The sequence below is a fragment of the Pteronotus mesoamericanus genome, unplaced genomic scaffold (assembly GCF_021234165.1).
Source record: "Pteronotus mesoamericanus isolate MK-2021 breed Mesoamerican mustached bat unplaced genomic scaffold, CSHL_Meso_final contig_73, whole genome shotgun sequence".
NCBI lineage: Eukaryota > Metazoa > Chordata > Mammalia > Chiroptera > Mormoopidae > Pteronotus > Pteronotus mesoamericanus.
Window position 1 is genome coordinate 28282938 of NW_026555245.1, and position 19611 is coordinate 28302548.

The window sequence follows — 19611 nt, forward strand, 5'->3', positions numbered from 1 at the left end:
TTACCTAACAAAAAAAACAACTGAATGATTAAAAACTGCAGATGTGAAGATAAATGCTTACATTAAGAACTACTAAATTCATTCCTTACAGTAAACCCAGAGCAGAGCTACACCTGTCTTGACAACAAAAGGAAGGACCAATAAGATAAATCTAGTCACTTTTATTCAATGGCACAGATTTTGACAAATTACTTTGATCTCATCTACAGAGCTGTTTGCTACTTTCCTACCATGATTTGGGCATTGATATCTTAAATTCTTAATTTTAAAAGTTAAATGTATTTTATATAAAATTACATATTTTAAATTTTAGATAATTCTTTTAACTTCCTTCACATATGTTTACCTTTTCCTTTTAAAGACAACCAACCCTAATAGCTAATAAGCAGGTATCTCAAAGAGAATCAGCATGCCAGGGATTCTTAGCTTAAATCTGGAAGTGAGCCTCTCTATAAACTTCAGGATACCCAGGAAACTCTGGCAATAATGTGCAAACTTTTCAGTGCATATGTGTGTTTCTGATGAACTTTCTAAAGGCTGTGCGGCCCAAATATATTTAAGAACTGCTGCACATTAAAATAATTTTCTTTTTACTGAGGCATAAAGAAGGAATAGAAAAATAGTTTTAAACAATTGGTACCATTTTCATCTTCAGCAATATTAGAGCATCTCAAATATATAGAGCCTCATTAGTATCTTCTCCATCCACAACAGTCACTAAATGCACTTATATATTTAAAAATAATTTTGAAGCCATTCTACCTGTGATGACTATGGTAAAACGGGTTTGTAGGTTTCTGTCTACTAGGGACTAATCAGCAATGAAGAGCTATGCAGTGATTAAGCTGGGAAACAGCAGTTATGAAATAACTAGTATAGAGACATATAGTTTGAATAAAATCCACCATGTGTAAACTTAGTGTTTAGTGGGATAGACAAATACATTAAGATCATTTGCACGTGATCATGGGATTTTATAAACTGAAAATTCTAAGAAAATGAATTTATAAAGAAAATGTCATCTCACTGGCTTCTAAGGGACTCCACTAAAGGTCAGAGACTACTAACCTGAAAAACTACACCACATTTCTCTTAACAACTTACATACTTTATGTCTATAATGAATATTAATAATTTTCCATCACTGTCCACCAACGAAACCTACCTCTGTAAGTTTAAAACAAACTTCAAGTGTTTATTAAACATGGTAGAAGGGACTTTCAGGATAAATCAATTAAGAAAAACAAGCAAAACAAACTTTTAACAAGTCTTCTAAGATTCCAAGACTTAGTATCTTTGCTTCTAGAGACAACTTGGCTCTGGATGCAATTAGATTCCAAGTTGAACACTGTTTGGATATGCCTACCTTGCCCTCTGTGTTTGCTTACCCTTGGTCTGTTTATAATGCTCTGTACCATAAAGACTACAGGGTTGCCTGCTTTCCGAATGGCTTCCACAGCTTGTTCGTGGCTTGCATCTCTGAGGTCCATGCCATCCACCTGCAATGGAAGGCCTCAGCTTAACATTTCAAGAAGCTATAGAACAACAGAACAATTTATGGATCTGGAGTTCTGAAGATCCTTGGAGGAGGCTCCTGGGAAAATCAGTTTCAGAATCCAAAATAATTGAGAATGTTGTGAGGCTTCAGAACTTTTAACCTGGTCAGCAGACTGTGGTCCCTTCTTTTGGACACTGATTTCTGTCTCTACTAATCAACTGAAATAATAATCAATTAGAATGAAAGTTCTGCTTCTGCTTCCCTTATGCTGCTTCATTGCTCCTTTAAAATAAATCATCATAATTAAAGAAATAATGTAAGGGAACTGCCTAGTAGCACTGTCTTCATCATGAAAGTCATTGTGGAAATTTTTTTTCCAATTCATTAAGAGTGCTTTGGGGAGCGGATGGGTGATGGAATTGTGTATTTTTCTCTGTACAGGGAAAGTTGAAAACAAAACTCTGACATTCAGAAGTAACAGGTTATGGTAAGGTTAGCTTTGCAAAGAATCTTTGCAGTAGACATGACAGGAGCAGGAAGCCAAGAAGTTGTGCTTACTTGTTAGTAGTTCTGATATAAGTAGCTTGGAAATGAAAGTTATTTTGTAACCTTTGTACAGCATGGCTTGCCTCGGTGATGATGAGCTCAGTTGATGCACTACATGAATAGGAAGGAAAATAGTTTGAAAGGCCAAATGCTAATCCTGTCAGAAAACCATAGGATACTATATCATTTTATCATTTCCAATTACCACAATATGGTACATACAACAAAATAGCAAACATAGAGGGGACACAATTCTGGAAAAGAAAATTACTTGATCTCTGCATAGAAGATTATCTCCTTTAAAAAGTATATACATAAGTATATACATGTAATTGAAAAACTCAGATTGATACTTCAGTGATATTTAACAACATCTCTTTCAGTGCATATTAAAAATGACTTCTAACTTTGTAGAATAAAAGTTAGTATTCACGTGTACTATATATTCCATTAGTGGGAAAATATAAGAGGACATTAAATATTTTTTGCTCACATCCAAAGAACTCTATACTTAGAAAGAAATCATTTGCAGGTCTCTACTCATCTAGTCTATAAACATTTTCAGAAACTCTTAGCAGGAATATGCCATAGAACCCTCAGGATTACAGAGGCCTAGGGCTTCCTTATCTATGAGAAAAGCCCCCACACATAACAGAATTCAACAAATCACTGCTAAACAGCATACAGTACTTTACCACACACACACAAAATCATTTTCAATTGGATAGGGATGTTTTAACATTCTTTAATACATTTAAACAACGTTTTGGTGCAAACTATGACCAACCCTTTCCAGAAATAATTATAAGCATTTCTTACTTTTTCTACTTATATCAACGGTATTTAGTAGTGAAGTACCCCAAAAATAAACTGTCTTGTGATCATCAAAATGTAAATTTTAGATAGAATTCTTTAAAAGGGGGCTACGATTTCATCTAAAGATAGGTAAGTGTGCAGGAGAGAGTAACACCATTCTTTTTTGTAACTAGTCGGATGGAAAATAAAACATACATGGCCCTTGCTTTTTCTACACTCTCAATCTTCTTCCTTCTTCAGCTCTCAGTAATCATCAATCGATCAATCAATCCTCCAAATGCTAATTTTAAAATAATGACCAAGTGATAACCTTCTTCTGAACAATTAAGTCATTTTAGTGTGTGAATTCTATGGTTTTAGAAAATGAGAGACAATCACGCATACAATAAATAGAATGGTCATCATAGTAAGAAACTGATGAGTTTCTATTTGGAAGTTGTCTCTTTTAGTCTACTTTACAAATCATGACAACTCAGCAAATCTGGGTCAGGTATCTCTTTACCCTCTTAACTGCAGTAAAACTATGCTTATCATGATCAAATAATTTATCACACTGCTCTGAAGTGACTTGATTGCTTGTCAAGTCTGTCCCACTTGACAGGCAGGCAGGGTGCCTGTCTCCTGCGGGATGCCCAGTGCATGCTAGAGCACCTGGAATGCAACAGCTGTTCCACAGATATTTGTTAAGTAAATGAGCGAGTGATTCCTGAGGGAAGAGTCTATTTAAACTATTAAACTTTGCTTTGAATTAAGGATGTAGGTACAATTTGACTAAATTCTTTTCTCTCATATATAACAAAATACATGTGTACACACATATGTGGCAAACACACATGCACCCTTGAGTGATGAATGGGCACAGTGCTGAGAAGAAGGAAAATCTGAGTTTGGACTGGGGCTGGGAGTATTTATACGAAAGGTAATCAGGCCCTTACATAAAAGATTTTATAAAAACACCTCACTTGGAAAAAAAAAATCTCATCCAACAAGGTTTACAATGAAATGACAATTGTGAAATATTTTTTAAATGAAATCTCAATTTCAACTTAATTATGATGGACATATTTTACATATGAATGTACACTATTAAAGAATTATTTTCCCAAGAAATTTGCTTTGCTCTTTTAACAAGAACTTACTTTCTCTCAGAGCCAGTGTTTTTAAAAATGGTTGGTTATACTCCCAAACATCAAGATATATAATCTGTCAGCATATACTGAAAACAACAATTAAAGATAAAAAGAAACAAATAAGAAATGCTTTGCCCTGGCCGAATGGCTAAGTTGGTTGGAGAGTTGCCCCGTACACCAAATACCTGCAGGTTCGATTCCTGGTTGGGGTACTTCTAGAGACAACTGATCAATGTTTTTCTCTCTCACATCAATGTTTTTCTCTCTCTCCCCACCCTCTTCCCCTTCCTCTCTCTCTAAAATCAATGGGTCTATCCTTGGGTGAGAATTAAAAAAATTTTAAAAATTAAAAAAACAAAATGTTTTAACCACAAACATATTTTACTCTAATGTTCAGATGAGCAACCAGGGTAAAGATGGAGATTCCCTTGGTAAAGAGGATGCAACAGGTGAAGAATTTTAGCACAGAAAGCTCAGTGGAGAGTACCTCTACTATTCTATCTCCAGGTTTCAAGGTTCCATTCTTCCCAGCTGGACTATCTTCAAGAACATGTTTGATGAAAATGCCCCTCATCACTTCACCGTTGCTTAGACGACTCCCCATTCCTCGTCCACCAACAATGCTGATGCCCAAGGATTTGCTTGGTTCTCTCCAAAGTTCAACCCTGTAAAAAAATAAATAAAATGTTAAACTCATAAGAAAACAAGGGAAAAGTTCATGACAACGGATCTGGCCTTTTAAAAAAAAAAAGAAAGAAAGAAATGACACTAAAAGCACAGACAACAAAAGAATAGCCAAATTGGACACCAACAAAAACAAAATCTTCGTTCATCAGAAAATATTATCATTAGAGTAAAATGGCAACCTACAGATTGGAGAAATTATTGAAAATATCATATCTGATAAGGCTTCGAATTTATAGAAAACCCCTACAACTCAACAACAACAAACAACCTAATTAAAAATGGACAAAGAAATTAAATAGAAATTTCTCCAAAGAAGACAAACAAAGGGCCTGCTAGCACATGTAAAGATGCTTAACACAACTAATCATTAGGGAAATGCAAACCAAAACTGCAATACAATGAGATACCACCTCACAACCATTAAGATGGCTATTATCAGACAACAACAACAGAAAATAAATGTTGCCAAGGAGAAATGAGAGAAACTGTGAAGAAATTTAAACCACTTTGCACTGTTGGCAGCAATATATAATATTTTAGCCACTATGGAAAACAGTATGGAAGCTCCTCAAAAAATTAAAAATAAAATTACCATATGGTCCAGCAATTTCACTTCTGGGTAGAGACCCAAAAGATTTCAAAGCATGGTCTTGAAGATATATTTGTACAACCATGTTCATAGAATATTAGTCACAATAACTAAAAGGTAGAAGCAACCCAAGTATCCATCTACAGATGAATAGGTAAGGAAAATAGTATATACAAGTAATGGAATAATATTCAGCCTTAAGAAGAAACTGTAATTGAACGATAATTTTTTTAAAAAGTATATTATGACACATTCTACAACATAGATTAACCATGAGAACATTATGCTAAGTTAAATAAGCCAGCTAAGTGAAATAAAGCAAAAATATTTTATGATTTCACTTATGTGATGTACCTAGAATAGTCGCATCCATAGAGACATAACTAAAAGGGTGGTTGCTAGAAGTTGGGATGAGGAAGAAATGAGGTGTTATCAAATGAGGTTAAAGTTTCAATTTTACAAGATGAGAAAAGATCTAGAGATGATGGTGGTAATGGTTACACAGCAATATGAATATATTTGTCACTGATCTGCACACTTAAAAAGGACTCAAATTGTTAAAAATGTTAATATTTTAAATTAAGTCAATAAAATGTCTCTATGTGTTAACTTTTCAAATATTACTTGCTCAATTTATTGAAGTTTCACTAGTAAAACAAGATCATTTTAAATACTTCCCAATTATGTGTTTTATACATTCTGATAAATACTCATGTATTTCTGAAGCTGATTTGTTAAAAGTAAATACTGGACTTAGGCACCCCAGGCTAAGCACAGACCAGTGTTAAAAATATCCTTTTTAAAGAGCTCTATTATTGTAGACACTAAGTAATCAAGAAATTCAGTTATGCCTGAAAAGACAATTTTAAACTTAGCAACCCAATCAAGAGAAAGAACATTCCTACACACAAGACGTTAGAAGCTGATGTATGTCCAAGTCTTTCTTGCCGGTGCAGATCTGGTAACTAACAGTCAGTGGCTGACAAGATCCTACACGATCTGATCCCCCTACCATCTCCATAACAGCATCTCCCAATGCCTCTCCGCTTTCCTTGCTCCATGCCAGCTGCTACACCATCTTCTTGCTTTTCCTTAAGTTCAAGAGACATGTACTCCTGCCTTGGGGCCTTGGCACTTGCTACTTCTTCTATTTTGCATACACTTCCCCTAAACACATAAAAACACATGAACTCATTTATAATAATTCCAAATATCTAGAGGAACTATGGGTGAACTGAAAGTACACATCTTGTGAAAAGGTTGGGATATAAGAATAAGCTGATTTGCAGTGAGGGGTTTGACTAAGATGAGGGAGCAGCTTAGGGAACTGGAGGAAAAAAAGACACGAAGCAGAAACTCTGAGACAGTGAGACTGCAACTTGCTCCATGCTGCAGGGAGACAATGTGGGGCATTCAACGGGAGAAGAACGCATGGTCCCAACATGCGCTCAACCTTGACATTTGAGGTGCTTGCAGGGGAGAGGAAAGGTTGGAGTCAGGCTCCAGGGCAAGGAGGGAGGTCCTAGTAAGAAAAGGATGGGGATAAACAAGCTCTCCTGGGGGAGTGAGAGGTCAGCTACTGGTCAGATCAAGTCAGATGATGAGACACTTCTTTGATCCGAACTCTTTATTAGAAATCTATAATCCTAGAGATCCTTCCTGTTTAAAAACATCTTACCATGATCTTTAATCTTATAAAATTTATGTGAACAGTTTCAACTCTTAAAATCCTACTCATCACTTTCTCCCTAGGAATTCTGTGAAAGACAAAAACCAACAACCTTCCTTGTCTCTTAAAGCAGTTTCTAAAGTAAAACGGCAAAGTAAATAAGTCAGTAAAATTAGTCATTGTATTAATATTTAAGAAGCCAGAATACATGTGTGGGACTCCTTAATTTTCTTAAGACATAAAAAATATAAAAGAAAAGAAAGAATATAAGAAAGTATCTCCTAGGGTGTTTTGTGGTTGGTATCAATTAAAAAGTGAGTCTTATTACTTCTTGATTAAAAATAATAGCAGCAGCAAACACTTATTAAGGCTGATCACATGCTGAGCTTTATTATCTGTTTTACACGCTTTCATTTAATTCTCACAACATCCTTATGAGGTGGATACTCTTGTTAGACCCATCTTACAAAGAAGGGAAGAGGCACTGAGGAGTTAAACAACTTTTGGATAATAGTACCATATACTCACACAGGTTTTGGCACAGATAGCAGTGTTTTCAAATATAGTCCCTAGAAAAAAGGCTGTAACCACTTAAAACATTGGAGAAGACAGCCAAAGATGGACTGCCAAAATGAGAACAGTGCTGAGGAACCAGACTCATTATTCACTGACTGGAACATGGCAAATATTCCATGGAAAGAAAAAGAAGACCCATAAAAGAAAAATCTTATGGATCGTGTATGAAGTCAGTGTTATGTAAAAATGGCAGCCTTTCTTAGACCTACACAGAGATTTAAGAAGAATGAAATTCAGAAAAGCAAAAGGGAAACAGAGCTCTGAGGCCAGGCTGTGTAAGCTCTGAACCAAGTCCTTGGGTTGGAGTCCTGCTCTTCTGCTACTTGTTAATAGCGTGACCCTCTGCAACCTATGTAGTCTCTCTTTTGCTTTCCTCATCTGTGAAATGAAGGCAATAAGAGTCTCTACATCAGAGAGTTGCTGTAATTATTAAATTAATGAAAACATGTGAAGTGCAAAACAAAGCTTTGGCATATAGTAAACAACCAGTAAATCTACTATTACTCTTTTTATGATTATAACTACCGAAATAATGTGATTAAGCAACATACAAAATTTAATTCATATGACAAATGGGCAAATGTGAGCTCCACCACCTCAATCCTGTTACACTTACATGTTGCTAATTAAGACACGGTACCATTTTTGTCATCGGACTGACAAAAACCTTCTTTTAAAAATGATCCTATGATGAAGTAACAAGGATGTGAGGAAAATGGAACTCTCATATATTAGAAAAAGAAGGAAAAACTGTTATAGCCATCTTATAAAACAAGTTGACGACTTTTAAGAAAGTGAGTAATACATTAAATCTATGAACCAGCAATTTCACTTTTGGGTCTATACGTAGATAAATTCTCCTACATAAATATAAGGAAATTGATGTATTTCCTGCACAGAGCTATTATAATAGTGAATAACTCTTAAATACTCAAAATTCAATCTGGGAATAAACTGTGGTATATTCATATACTGAAATGCACTACAACAACTAAATTGAATTAATTAGATCTTTAGGAATCATAATAGATCTTTAAAATACTGGATTGAGAGAAAAGTAAGCAAGCTGGAAAATGACACATGAAACAATTTTTTAAATCAAAATCACATGCAAAACAAGAGTAACACAGCTTATTTGCAATTTTAAAATTTACACTTTGCTAAAAAGTGTTCCCTATTTCCACACAAAGTAAAACTTTTTTGAATGCATGAATAAATTTCCTACCACATCTCCAAAGATATAAAGAATATTCATAACCCTTGCTCTTCATTTACTAAAAGACGTGATTATTTTGGTAAGCTTCCTCATAATATTCTATGAACATAATACTCAATGAAATTTTCCCTAAAAATACCTTAGTGCTTCTACATAGAAGGGTGTAGAGTACCATTTTTAAGACTTATGAAAGCTCAAGACATATTCTTTCTAAAGTTAATTACCACCTTTAGAGACATCTCCTAGGCCACCATGAAGGTTAAAATTTAGGATAAAAATAGAAAATATTCCTATCTAGAAGTTACATTCATTCTTTCTCATAAGAATTTTTCATAATGATTTCTGTGTTCAACACCTTCTATTTGCTTAGTTGTCAGTGACGGGGATTGTGACGGGGATGGCGGTCGTGGTGGTGGTCGACAAGGCCGGCCACTGACCGTGCGCTCATCCTGGACCAGGCGCTGCGCTAAGAATTTTACATGAGTTATCACACTAAATTGTTCCCTCCCCCAATTTAGAAGGATCTATTATTAATCCCATTTTATAGATGGAAGAACTGAGATCTGGCAGAGATTCAGGCACTCATCTTAGTGTCAAAGTTAGAATTCAAATGTAGCTCTTACTGACTTCAAACATTTTGCAGAGTGCCTTCCAAACACGACTTTTCCTCCCACAATGTTATTAAATCCAGCCACCCTATCTTCTTTCCCTATGATTACTGTCCTCCAACAAAATTCAAGCTTATCACTACGGTCACCAGCTACAAAATAATTTCATCTGAGAATTTTGCTTCCATCCTTAAATAAGAAACTTAACATCTTACCATATATATATATATATATTTTTTTTTTTTTGCGCCGCAGATCTAGCATTTATATTCTGTTCTCAATATGGGTAACGAAGACACTGTGATTTCTTTAAGCAGGCTAAACAGCTTTTAAAGAATTCAAATCAAGAAGTCATTTTGAACGGTCAGAAATGCTTACAGGTTTGTTCTTTTTTGGTGAAAGCATGGTACATTTTCTATACTTTGAATGTGACTCAACCTAGAAAATGTGATGGCTGCTGCTTCATATTCTTGTGTGAGCAAGAAAAAGCATGAAACTGTACTTCATCTCTGAAAACTATAAATTACTCTCGAGCATTTTACTTATTTGTTATAAAATATATATAAGTCTCTACTAAGTGTGAGGAACTAATGTGATAGTCACTTTTATATCTCCTTAGAGGGAGTGTCCAATGATTACTTATATTTTATACTTAATGCAAATATCTTATTATTTTTATTTAATTACATTGTGCATATCTATATGTCGCCTACCCAAGTACATTACAATTTCTTTGAAGGCAAGATTTATGTCTTATACTTCCCTGTTATGGCAAAATCATCTGCTTCTTGTCTGGGTCCATAATCAGAACTCAATGAATTTCTATTAAAGTGAGTTTGATTTTATTTAGCATGAACACAAAATTTGCCTTAGCAATGCACAATGATATATCTGAGCATATTTAAGAAAGTCATCTTTTCTGTTGTATATGAAATTGGTTTTAGAAAAAACATGGGTCTGAATAATGGCAGCCTGTGATAACAAGATGCTTACTAACACACGATCGTACGACACACACATTTTGAATATCATTTCTACAAATGCTAGAGAAATTTTAAAATAACATTTGATGGTATACCTAAGATTAAACTCTACAGAAAATATCCATTCCAACTACCAATGCATAATTTTCTCTAATTTTATTTATTCCCTACTACATGCCAAACCCTTGTATACATGTTAGTTTTAACCCTGTGTGATATATACTATCTTCTCTCTACACATAAAGAAATAGAGGTATATTAAACAACCTGCCCAATGTCACAGTATCAAGTTGTAATCCAGCATTTGAAACCACGCCTTCCTATTTTTAAACACTGAGTAGGCTGAAGACAGAAACACTCCTTACCGCCTGGGCTGATTCCAATTGCTGTATGCCGCATTTTGAAGTTCACTTTCTTCTCCCTCTCCTTCTTCTCGCTCTGGCAATTCTGGAATGTCTCTGTTAAAGAATTATACAGTGAGTACCCCCAAATCCTAGTAACCCAGTGCAAGACTGTCCTATACGTTCTTTATTGATTTGGCTAAAAAGGCCTAACTGCTTTATATTTTCTACATAGTTAGCCAGTAAGTATATAAAATTTTACATTGAGGGGAAAATAAAAAAGCTAATCAAACAAAATAAAAACCTTACATTAGAATCAATCTACCATAACTTAGTCTAAAGATACAGCTGAACACTAAGAATCTTGTCTAGTCTCTTTCCTAATGAAACAGGAAAATAAAGGAAAAGAGAAGGGGATAAATACAGAATTTTAAATAAAAACTATGCAACATATATTTTTTACATACCTACCATGTGCAAGAAGATAGAAGCACCATATGAGTTATAAGCCTGTACAGCCCTGGCTGACAATCCTTGTCCTAAAGAACATATTATTAAATAAGCCAGGAATTTAACATCTCTGCTTCCTAAGATTGGACCAATTCATTCCCTTCAACTTTTGAAGAAAGATGAAAAAGATGACTATGGTTCACCTCCAACCTATCCAGAGTACCCAGAGGGGCCAGACACAGAACACTCCATACAGGAAGCAGTTTACACTGCACCTATGTTCAAGGTCACTTTTCAATTTCTGTAGTAGTTTAGATTTTGCCAAATGCCAGGCATATAACAAAATGTGTCCAGTCAAGCAACATATAAGGGAAACACACAAGATGGTTAAATCAATGATAGTATCTTATGCTGTTAGGAAAAATTCAATTTCTAGAGAAATGTTCATATATTCATTTGAAAGCAGAGGCGGCTATAAAAATTTTGATTCAAAAGTGGTTTTCAGTTGATTTTTACAGAAACTGAAAACTCTAAAGAAAGTACATGCTCAAATTTTATCCATTCTCCATTGGCAAGAATGTTTAACTCTGTCAAATGATACCATCTTTCAACTTTGAGGTCAGAAGTTATTAATCCAATAATCCACCTGTGTTTGAATGTGTTTCGCAACATTTTTGGCAAGTAGATGTCCAGGCTCTACTTGAATTTCTCACTTTTTTTCTCTGACCTGATTGTTAGTTCTTTTGTTTTCAACTATTAAAAGGAAGTCTACCTGCCTATGGGTCCTGCCCATTGGTTGTGTGTTTGAAGCCCCTTCCTGTGCAAACTGAGTAACAAGGCTGTGCATGAGACTAGGGTTCTAAGAGTCTAAGGCAGACAGTGGGGTAAGGCTGTTGGGAATGGAGTCACAAAAGAGGGGGTTTTAAAAGTGATGCTAAGACACTGGCTAAAAATGAAAGAATCTGAGTGAGGCTGTTACCCAAATGATACAAGGCAGAAAGATGAAAACTAGGACTAACCCTCTGGAAACCTAACTGGAGAGAATATTGTAGAAACAAGCAGGCATGGAAGGCAGACAAGAAGGAGAACTCAGAGTTTTTAAAACATTCAGTGACAGCCCTGAGGTGGGAGGAGGTCCTCACTCCTGGACTCTCAGCTATGGGGCTACGGAGAAACACTCGAGTGTCTCACGTACTCACACCTCTTTAGTTGTAAGGAGACTAGTATCCTGGACCCTCTGATACAGAAACCTCATTCTCTTCAAATGACTCTGCAGTCTTGAATCCTTTCACTACCTGAGATATGCTCCTATAAATGTCTTGATTATCCTTTATGCATCCTAGAGAGTTTGCGGGACTCAAGTGTCCTGTGTTCCAAAGAAGAGAATGGACCAATTCTCTTCTTCCTCCTGTACTCATTCAGCCAAGAGTGTTGTTGAATACCAATGACATTTCTGTCAATTATAAAAATTCCCTTTATGTGTGCATCTAGGTGCCAGGGATTGACAAGGTCACACAATAAAGCGGAAGTGACCTTTTAAGTGACACCACTTTGCTATAAAAACCTGAGCTCTTAACCTCCATGCCATGCTGCCTGTATTTTTATCCCAGGCTTGGGCAATTCTTTCTTTGGATCCAATGGTTCAAAATATAGAGCCTGACTATTTACATTCCAATCTTGGCTCTGCCACTTATTAACTATGAAACTTGGGCAAGGTAGTTAACCTCTCTCTGCTGCAGACTCCTCCTCTATAAAATGCAGATTGTTTTGTTTAGAGTGCCCGTATGTTAGTAGCAAATATACTTCCTCTGCAGTGAAGCAACCACTCACAGCACTGTACCTCCTAGGCCATTGTCCTGTCTGCTGGGGGAGGCATAGTGCTGCATGTGGCTCTCTTTCTCTCTAATACATTTTGAGTAAATTTAAGGCCTCGGTGCTTAAAAGGAGTATGATGTTACTTTGGGATATTCTTTAATTAAGCCATTTGAAATGGCATTTCAGAGGGAGAGTGGAATAACTGCTTTTAGTATTCTGACAGAAAGCATCAGGAAGCTCTAATCAATTCATGGCATTAACCCTGAGAAGGACATTCTAGAGTGGAGTGTGGCTGAGCTTTGTACAAACAGAGGAGAGTGAATACTCCTTTTCCCAGAAAATTCATTAGGCCCCAAGGGCCATGACATTTCTTCCCTTTATTAAACACACACCTTCCCTTCCCTAACACTTTCTGCATTACTGTGGTCATGTGCAATTTGCAGAGGAAACAGTGACATCATATTGTGATGCCCCCAGAGTCACTGGTCACCAAAGTGTTTGGGATGTTCTAACAATCTCTGAGAAGCCATAGAACTCTTCTGAGGTCTCAGAGTATTTACAAAGCCATTTCTGCTCTACAACCTGCTTAAGGAGAAATTTGGCACTCTGTTGCCAATGCAACTGAAAAAATAAAACAACAGGCCCATAGCTGAGAGTGTAAAATGGTACATTTTACCTGGAAAAGAAATTTAACATTATTTTTCTCCCTGTGTTAAACTCCGCAGCAGCATCAAAACATAGTTCCTGCCTTTCCTAAGGGAAAAAATCACAACTTTTTCCTGTTCTTAATACATTGTGTACCAAGAGCATTTAAAAGGCACACATTCTGCTTCCTAACACACATATGTGTGTGTATATATATATATTTATATATGAAGATGTTCAGATCAACATTCTCCAAAAAACTAAAAAAAAACCATTAAAAATATTTCTCAATCTGTATGTATGTTAAAAAAGGAATAAATAAAATCTGAAGATCCTTGAAAATACTTACAAAGAAGAAAAAGCATGATTAAATACTACAAAAACTGTAGCTTCCAAGGAATTGACAAATAATATTCATACCTAGGGTGAATTTCTCCGAACTCAATATGTTAAAGTGCTATATTCAGTGGTATAATTAGAGATAACTTTTGCGTTTGGATTTGAATTTTTATATATTTTCCACACTATGTCATATTTACTTAAGGTCAGGGGGAAGGTGAAAATATTTTTTTTTTATGTTGAAAAAGGAAAGGAAATTTCTTTCCTTGATAGTTCTTCTTGATTGTAGATTCAAAACTCTTCTTTATAACCTACTATACCATTCATTCATTGTAGTAGATTTACTGTTTTATTTACCTGCCAGTGTATGAAGAAAAAATATCCAGTGCCATTATTCCTCCAGGTTGTCCCAAGCTTATTCTAAAATCTTCCAAATGCTCTGCAGGCACATAAGTAATTCTGGAAGAGAACATACTCCATGAAAGCAAAGGGAAGCAAAGCTTTGGCTGTTAGGAAAAGCTTCCAAAATACAGAAATAAATTATATCATCCCTTCATCTCTATTGTTTCACACAACTCTTTAAATCAGCTTATTCATCAGAGAATCTAAACTTCAACAAAATGAAGTATCCTATAGTAAGAATAACAGAAGTTAAAATTTAAAATGCTGTTGATAAACTATGCATTTACCAATAATTACATGGGGGAGGAAAACAATATTATTTTTATTTCCAAATGAGAAGGGTAAAACAACTTTTTGTAATTAGAAAGATCTATAAATTCTTAGGAAAATAACTGTTAGTTAATAACACTGATTTCATCCAAAGAGTCTTGGTTTCCTTAGCAGGAACAAATTAGGCATACACTATTAAAACACTGAGTTTTTATGTTATTTTGTGTAAATAACTTTACAGTCTTCTACAATACATAATGATGGATGTTAATAAGCATTATCAATAATTAAACATTAGTTCTATTAAGTTATGAACATTCCAAGCTTCAAGTTAAGCTGTTGAAGTTTATGGAAAAATGCTTTTACTAATTTGTAACAACTTCTTATAAGTTCATTTTGGTTTCAGAAAAAAGCCTATTGTTTACACTTGAATGGTCACTTACTAATTCAACAAGTACTTGGCTGAATGCCCTTAATGTGGAAGGCACTGAGTTAGATGCTGACTACAACTATAGTGTTTAGAAAATGACATTTGAAAATTCAAGTTTAGGGCTGTCCTATAAGACTTTATAGTTGATACACTTGTTTCAGTGGGAGATTCCAAGATGATCAAATTAATGAAAAGGCAAGAGATATACTGCATTTGAAGCCAGTTCAGCATGTTTGCACAACTAAAAAAAGAAATACATATAAAAATGCACAATGTAAAAATCATAAAGACTATGAAACCAGCTATCCATAACTTACTTTATGGACAATAACTATTAAAACCTTCGCACTGGGGTGCAAGGATGAAAGGATTGTCTTTTATGTTATAATAAAATAAGAATTACGCTGATGCCATAATTTATTGAGTGAGGAAGACATATAATTTCAGTATACTGGTTATTCTATAAAAAGCATTTATTCTGTGAAGTCACTTAGATTTGGAATCAGAAGACACATTCTGTTACTCATCAGGAGCGTGATGGGAGGGTGGATCACCACCACTCAATCGCAAAAAAACATCACTTTTTATGAGGCTATTGTAAACTGGAGAAATATAATACAAGTGTTCTGACAGGGCATCAGCTAGACTTGTTACAGCTGATCACCCTGGCAAAACCCAAGGACTCTTGGGAATCAATTCATAACATTTTTACCCAAAGGTTTAAAAAATGAAGTGGGAACCACAGCTCAGTGGATTTAGAACTAGGCTGGGTGAGAGTACTGAAGTATAATTCGGACCTTACTTAATCTATTCATCGATAAAACACCTTTTCCATGATATTAAAATACAGGGTCCAGTAGAAGTAATACCTGCTTGAGTGTGGTTGGTAGGGTAATAATATGGCTGTAATAATTTATAGTTTTAATGTAAAACATTTCACCTAAAATGTCATATGGCATGCAATAGTGTGATATTGTTATGTTATAGAATTACATGCTTATGATTTTATAATAAGAGATTTTGTAATAAAAAAGGAGCATTATTTTTCTGGACCCGGTATACTGAATAGTAAATTTATATTTACCCCTTAAAACTAATGAGTCAAAATATATAACACATGATACTGGAAAATAAGACTGATTGTATTTTACACAAAAAATTAAGATAAACAGAAAAACCCAAGCTGACGAGCCTATTCAAGAAACCTGTTACTATCTCTGAAAATTCAATGTGGTCAAACACAGATAAGTAAAACTTTAAGAAAAAAAGCCAGGAAGAAGTGTGGGGGTGATGCTAGAACATGGTAGTGAAAATAATGATAATCAGTTCAAAGTATTTGATATTTTAACTGGCTTGAGAAGGAAGGAATATTTCTATACCAAATAATGTTTAAAGGAATTTTCCTCTATATTTGTTCAAAGATGGTTTTCTTTTGAGCAAAGGGTAAGGGAAGGGGAGCTTTACAAATATTTTTCTGATGTTTTAAGTAACAGTAAGAAAGGCTAAAGAAGGCAGCTTTCACAAATACTTAGCCTGATATGCACAGCACAGTTATTAGAACCAGCATCCCATAATGCAATAGCACATACAGAGCAATCCCCACAAATGTCTGCTCACACAGCCACACAAAACTTCCAAATTACCAAGAAGAGCAAAAGTACATTATAAACTATACAAACACATTGAAATTGCTTATTTCAGAGCTGTGTTAAAAAATTCTTAAATGTAAACTAACCTTTGGTTAGACATGGAGTAAAAGAAAAAAAAATAACATCAGTGATGCCGAAATGTGATACGGCTCTTAATCCAGGGCCTGTGCCTGCACACGCAGACAGGATCGTTCCCCGACAAAGGAGCCTAAGAGCTTAGTAGTTGAAAAACATGATTTTCAAATAGGTTCACAATCATTATTAGTGCAATATGAAAATGTAACAATCTGATGGCTTTGTTGGAACTTACGTTTCTATATTAATGCAAAAAAGCTAAAATCTATACACTCAATCTATATCTGAAACTATCGCTGCATCAGAATGTTACAAAAGCATGAAACGGTTTTCACAGACAAGTTGTAACACACAGCCATAATGAGCTTTTTGAATCACCAATACTCACACATAAATGGGGCTCGATCATCAGCAGGTGCTGTAGAAAATCTAGAATGTGAAGCATACGCCGTGGCATCTTTTTACAATGGTGTTAACAAATGTCACTGTCTTGTGCTGAATATGAGATGCACACATATGTAGTTAAAAGTGGGTGCTCCTGGTTGTTTTTTCCCCCTTTCCACCTCCCTCCCTTCTACACCTCCCCCAGAAAAGCATCTGCTCTTTACTGGTGTCTATAGCAATGATTATTAACAAGCATGGAAAAATGTAACTGCAATCAATCTTTTATTCCTTGATCAGGAATTCATCCCACACTTTAGGTTAAGGCAGGTGAATTCTGATTCAGCTCAGTAATTATCTGGCAGATGTTACAAGCAGCTGCTGCTAAGCGCAAAGCCCTTTCTGTTATTACAGAAATATAAGAGCTCCTGGCAAGGTGGAGTGAGAAGTGAAACAGAATGCATTCTGGTGAGGCTTCACATCTGGTTTTCCACAGAAAATAATGAAACCTGGAACTTAAACTGGCTGTTCTTGAACTCTTGAAACTCAAATTACCTACCCAGGCATGCATGAACACACACTCACCAAGTTCCTTGCTATCTATGGTGAAAGGCAAAAAAGAAATCCAGTGTGTTGTCTCAACAAGCAATGCTTTTCTTAAAACCAATCGGTTATGTAACTGGTCCATTAGGCCTTTTTTTTTTTTTAAGTCCCCCCAATACACTTCTCTACCACCACCCCAGATGAAGCTGGGATCATAACAAGAAATAAAAGGGAAGAAACATGGATGGAACCTAAATCCAGGCAGTGACTACAAAGCCTAATTAGCCCGAGGCAATGCATGGTTCCATTTGGAATAATGGAGGCCTTCTGGGAGGATTACTCACATAGCTTTCATGGTAATTCTAAACTTTTAGCTTCACAAAAGCAAGTGATCTGGAAGGCACAGGGCCAAAAACACTTTATGCAAAATGTATGGAACATGCTGCTCAGCCCTGGCCAATGTAATCATTATTTGTTTTATCACTTAACGCGTTTTTTTTCTGTAAAATATTATATGATTCCAATTTCTTTCTACCAATGTACCCAATGAGTCAAACCATAACCACCTGAATCACAGCTATGGTAGGACACTTGAGAAAAAAATCAAAGCATTATGTTGGTATGTTTGTGACTGTGTATGTGCATGCAAACACGCCAGAGTGTGAAAAAGATATCAATTCACTAATTGATTTACTGACTGATTTCCAGAGAAGGGAAAGTTGTACAATTTTTCTTACATTCTTCTTCTTAATTGAAAGATACCACAGTGCATTTTTGTCTCCTGGGGTAATTATTTCTGAAGCTATCCTAAAGCAATTATTTATGAAGCTATCTCTCTAGACACCCTTAAAGATCATAATAAAGCTGCTGTTCACATGCAAGGGTAAATTCTGGGATTGAATCAGAGAGTGGGAGAACAACAAACAAGAATAAAACTAAGTGAAAACAAACAGGAGCAATACAAATGAGAAAAGGAGAAGACTTTTAGAGCTTGAAAACATACATGACAAAACTTTTGGAGCAGGCTAGATGCATGACTTATGTCAAATCAATGTCACAATGGTCTTATTTTTTGGTTATCTTTTAAGATCTTCAGTAAATTATAACCAAGGAATAAGGCTAGAACCAAGCACCAATTATGGCACTCAGAGACCTGCATCAGTGCTCATAGCTTAAGAAGGCATTATCACACAATAAATCAAATGATCAGTTACTAAGCCACCTGCATTATATTCTGCATATAAACTGTAGGCTAAACACAGTCCCATAAACAGTCTCCACAGGTATGTACAACATCTGTCCAGAAAAAGTCCAGCCACTGTTAATATAATGAGAACAGTTTGTGCAACATCGATGCAACCTGGCAGCCAAGGAGAGTGGACTGAATGCACATGTGTGAACAATGGTAACTTCACTGCACTAGTCACTGGAGACATAGATTCCATTAAGTGAGCATGTGTACTGTTTGGCTGTTACATTCAAAATGACTGAGTGAGTAGAGCAATGAATCTGCATTTAAATTTTGCATTAAGCTTGAACATTCCTCCATTGAAACTATTCAGATGAGTCAGAAGGCTGCAGCTATGGGCAACTGGTGATTGGCAGCTTCATCACAAAAACGAGCCCACATATGCATCACATTTCGTGCAGACTTTTTTGGTAAAACATCAAGTCACCCAGGTGACTCAGCCCCCCTAGAGCCAAGATTTGGTGTCTTACATTTTCTGGTTTTCCCAAAACTAAAACCACCTTTGAAAGGGAAGAAATTTCAGACCTTTGATGAGATTCAGGAAAATATGATGGGACAGCTGATGGCAACTGGAAGAACTGTATGAGGTCCCAGAGTGCATACTTTGAAGGGCACTGAGGTGTCATGGTCCTATGTACAATGTTTCTTCTATCTTTTATGTTCTTCAGTAAATGACTCTATTTTTCATATTACATGGCTGGATA

The 19611-nt window shown here is 35.6% G+C and overlaps 1 protein-coding gene across 15 annotated transcripts in view; it reads right to left on the minus strand.

Moving 5' to 3' along the window:
• Positions 1-19611, minus strand: part of MPDZ (multiple PDZ domain crumbs cell polarity complex component) — a 172634-nt gene that overhangs the window by 36426 nt on the left and 116597 nt on the right. For 11 of the 15 annotated variants that reach the window (XM_054583160.1, XM_054583158.1, XM_054583155.1 and 8 more), the window contains 4 exons: positions 14266-14367; positions 10684-10776; positions 4478-4655; positions 1389-1499 (listed from right to left, as the gene is read on the minus strand). In XM_054583160.1, coding sequence (XP_054439135.1) covers positions 1389-1499; positions 4478-4655; positions 10684-10776; positions 14266-14367 — 484 coding nt within the window. The remainder of the gene's footprint in view (positions 1-1388; positions 1500-4477; positions 4656-10683; positions 10777-14265; positions 14368-19611) is intronic. The other 4 variants (XM_054583164.1, XM_054583162.1, XM_054583163.1 and 1 more) reach the window with 1 other exon arrangement.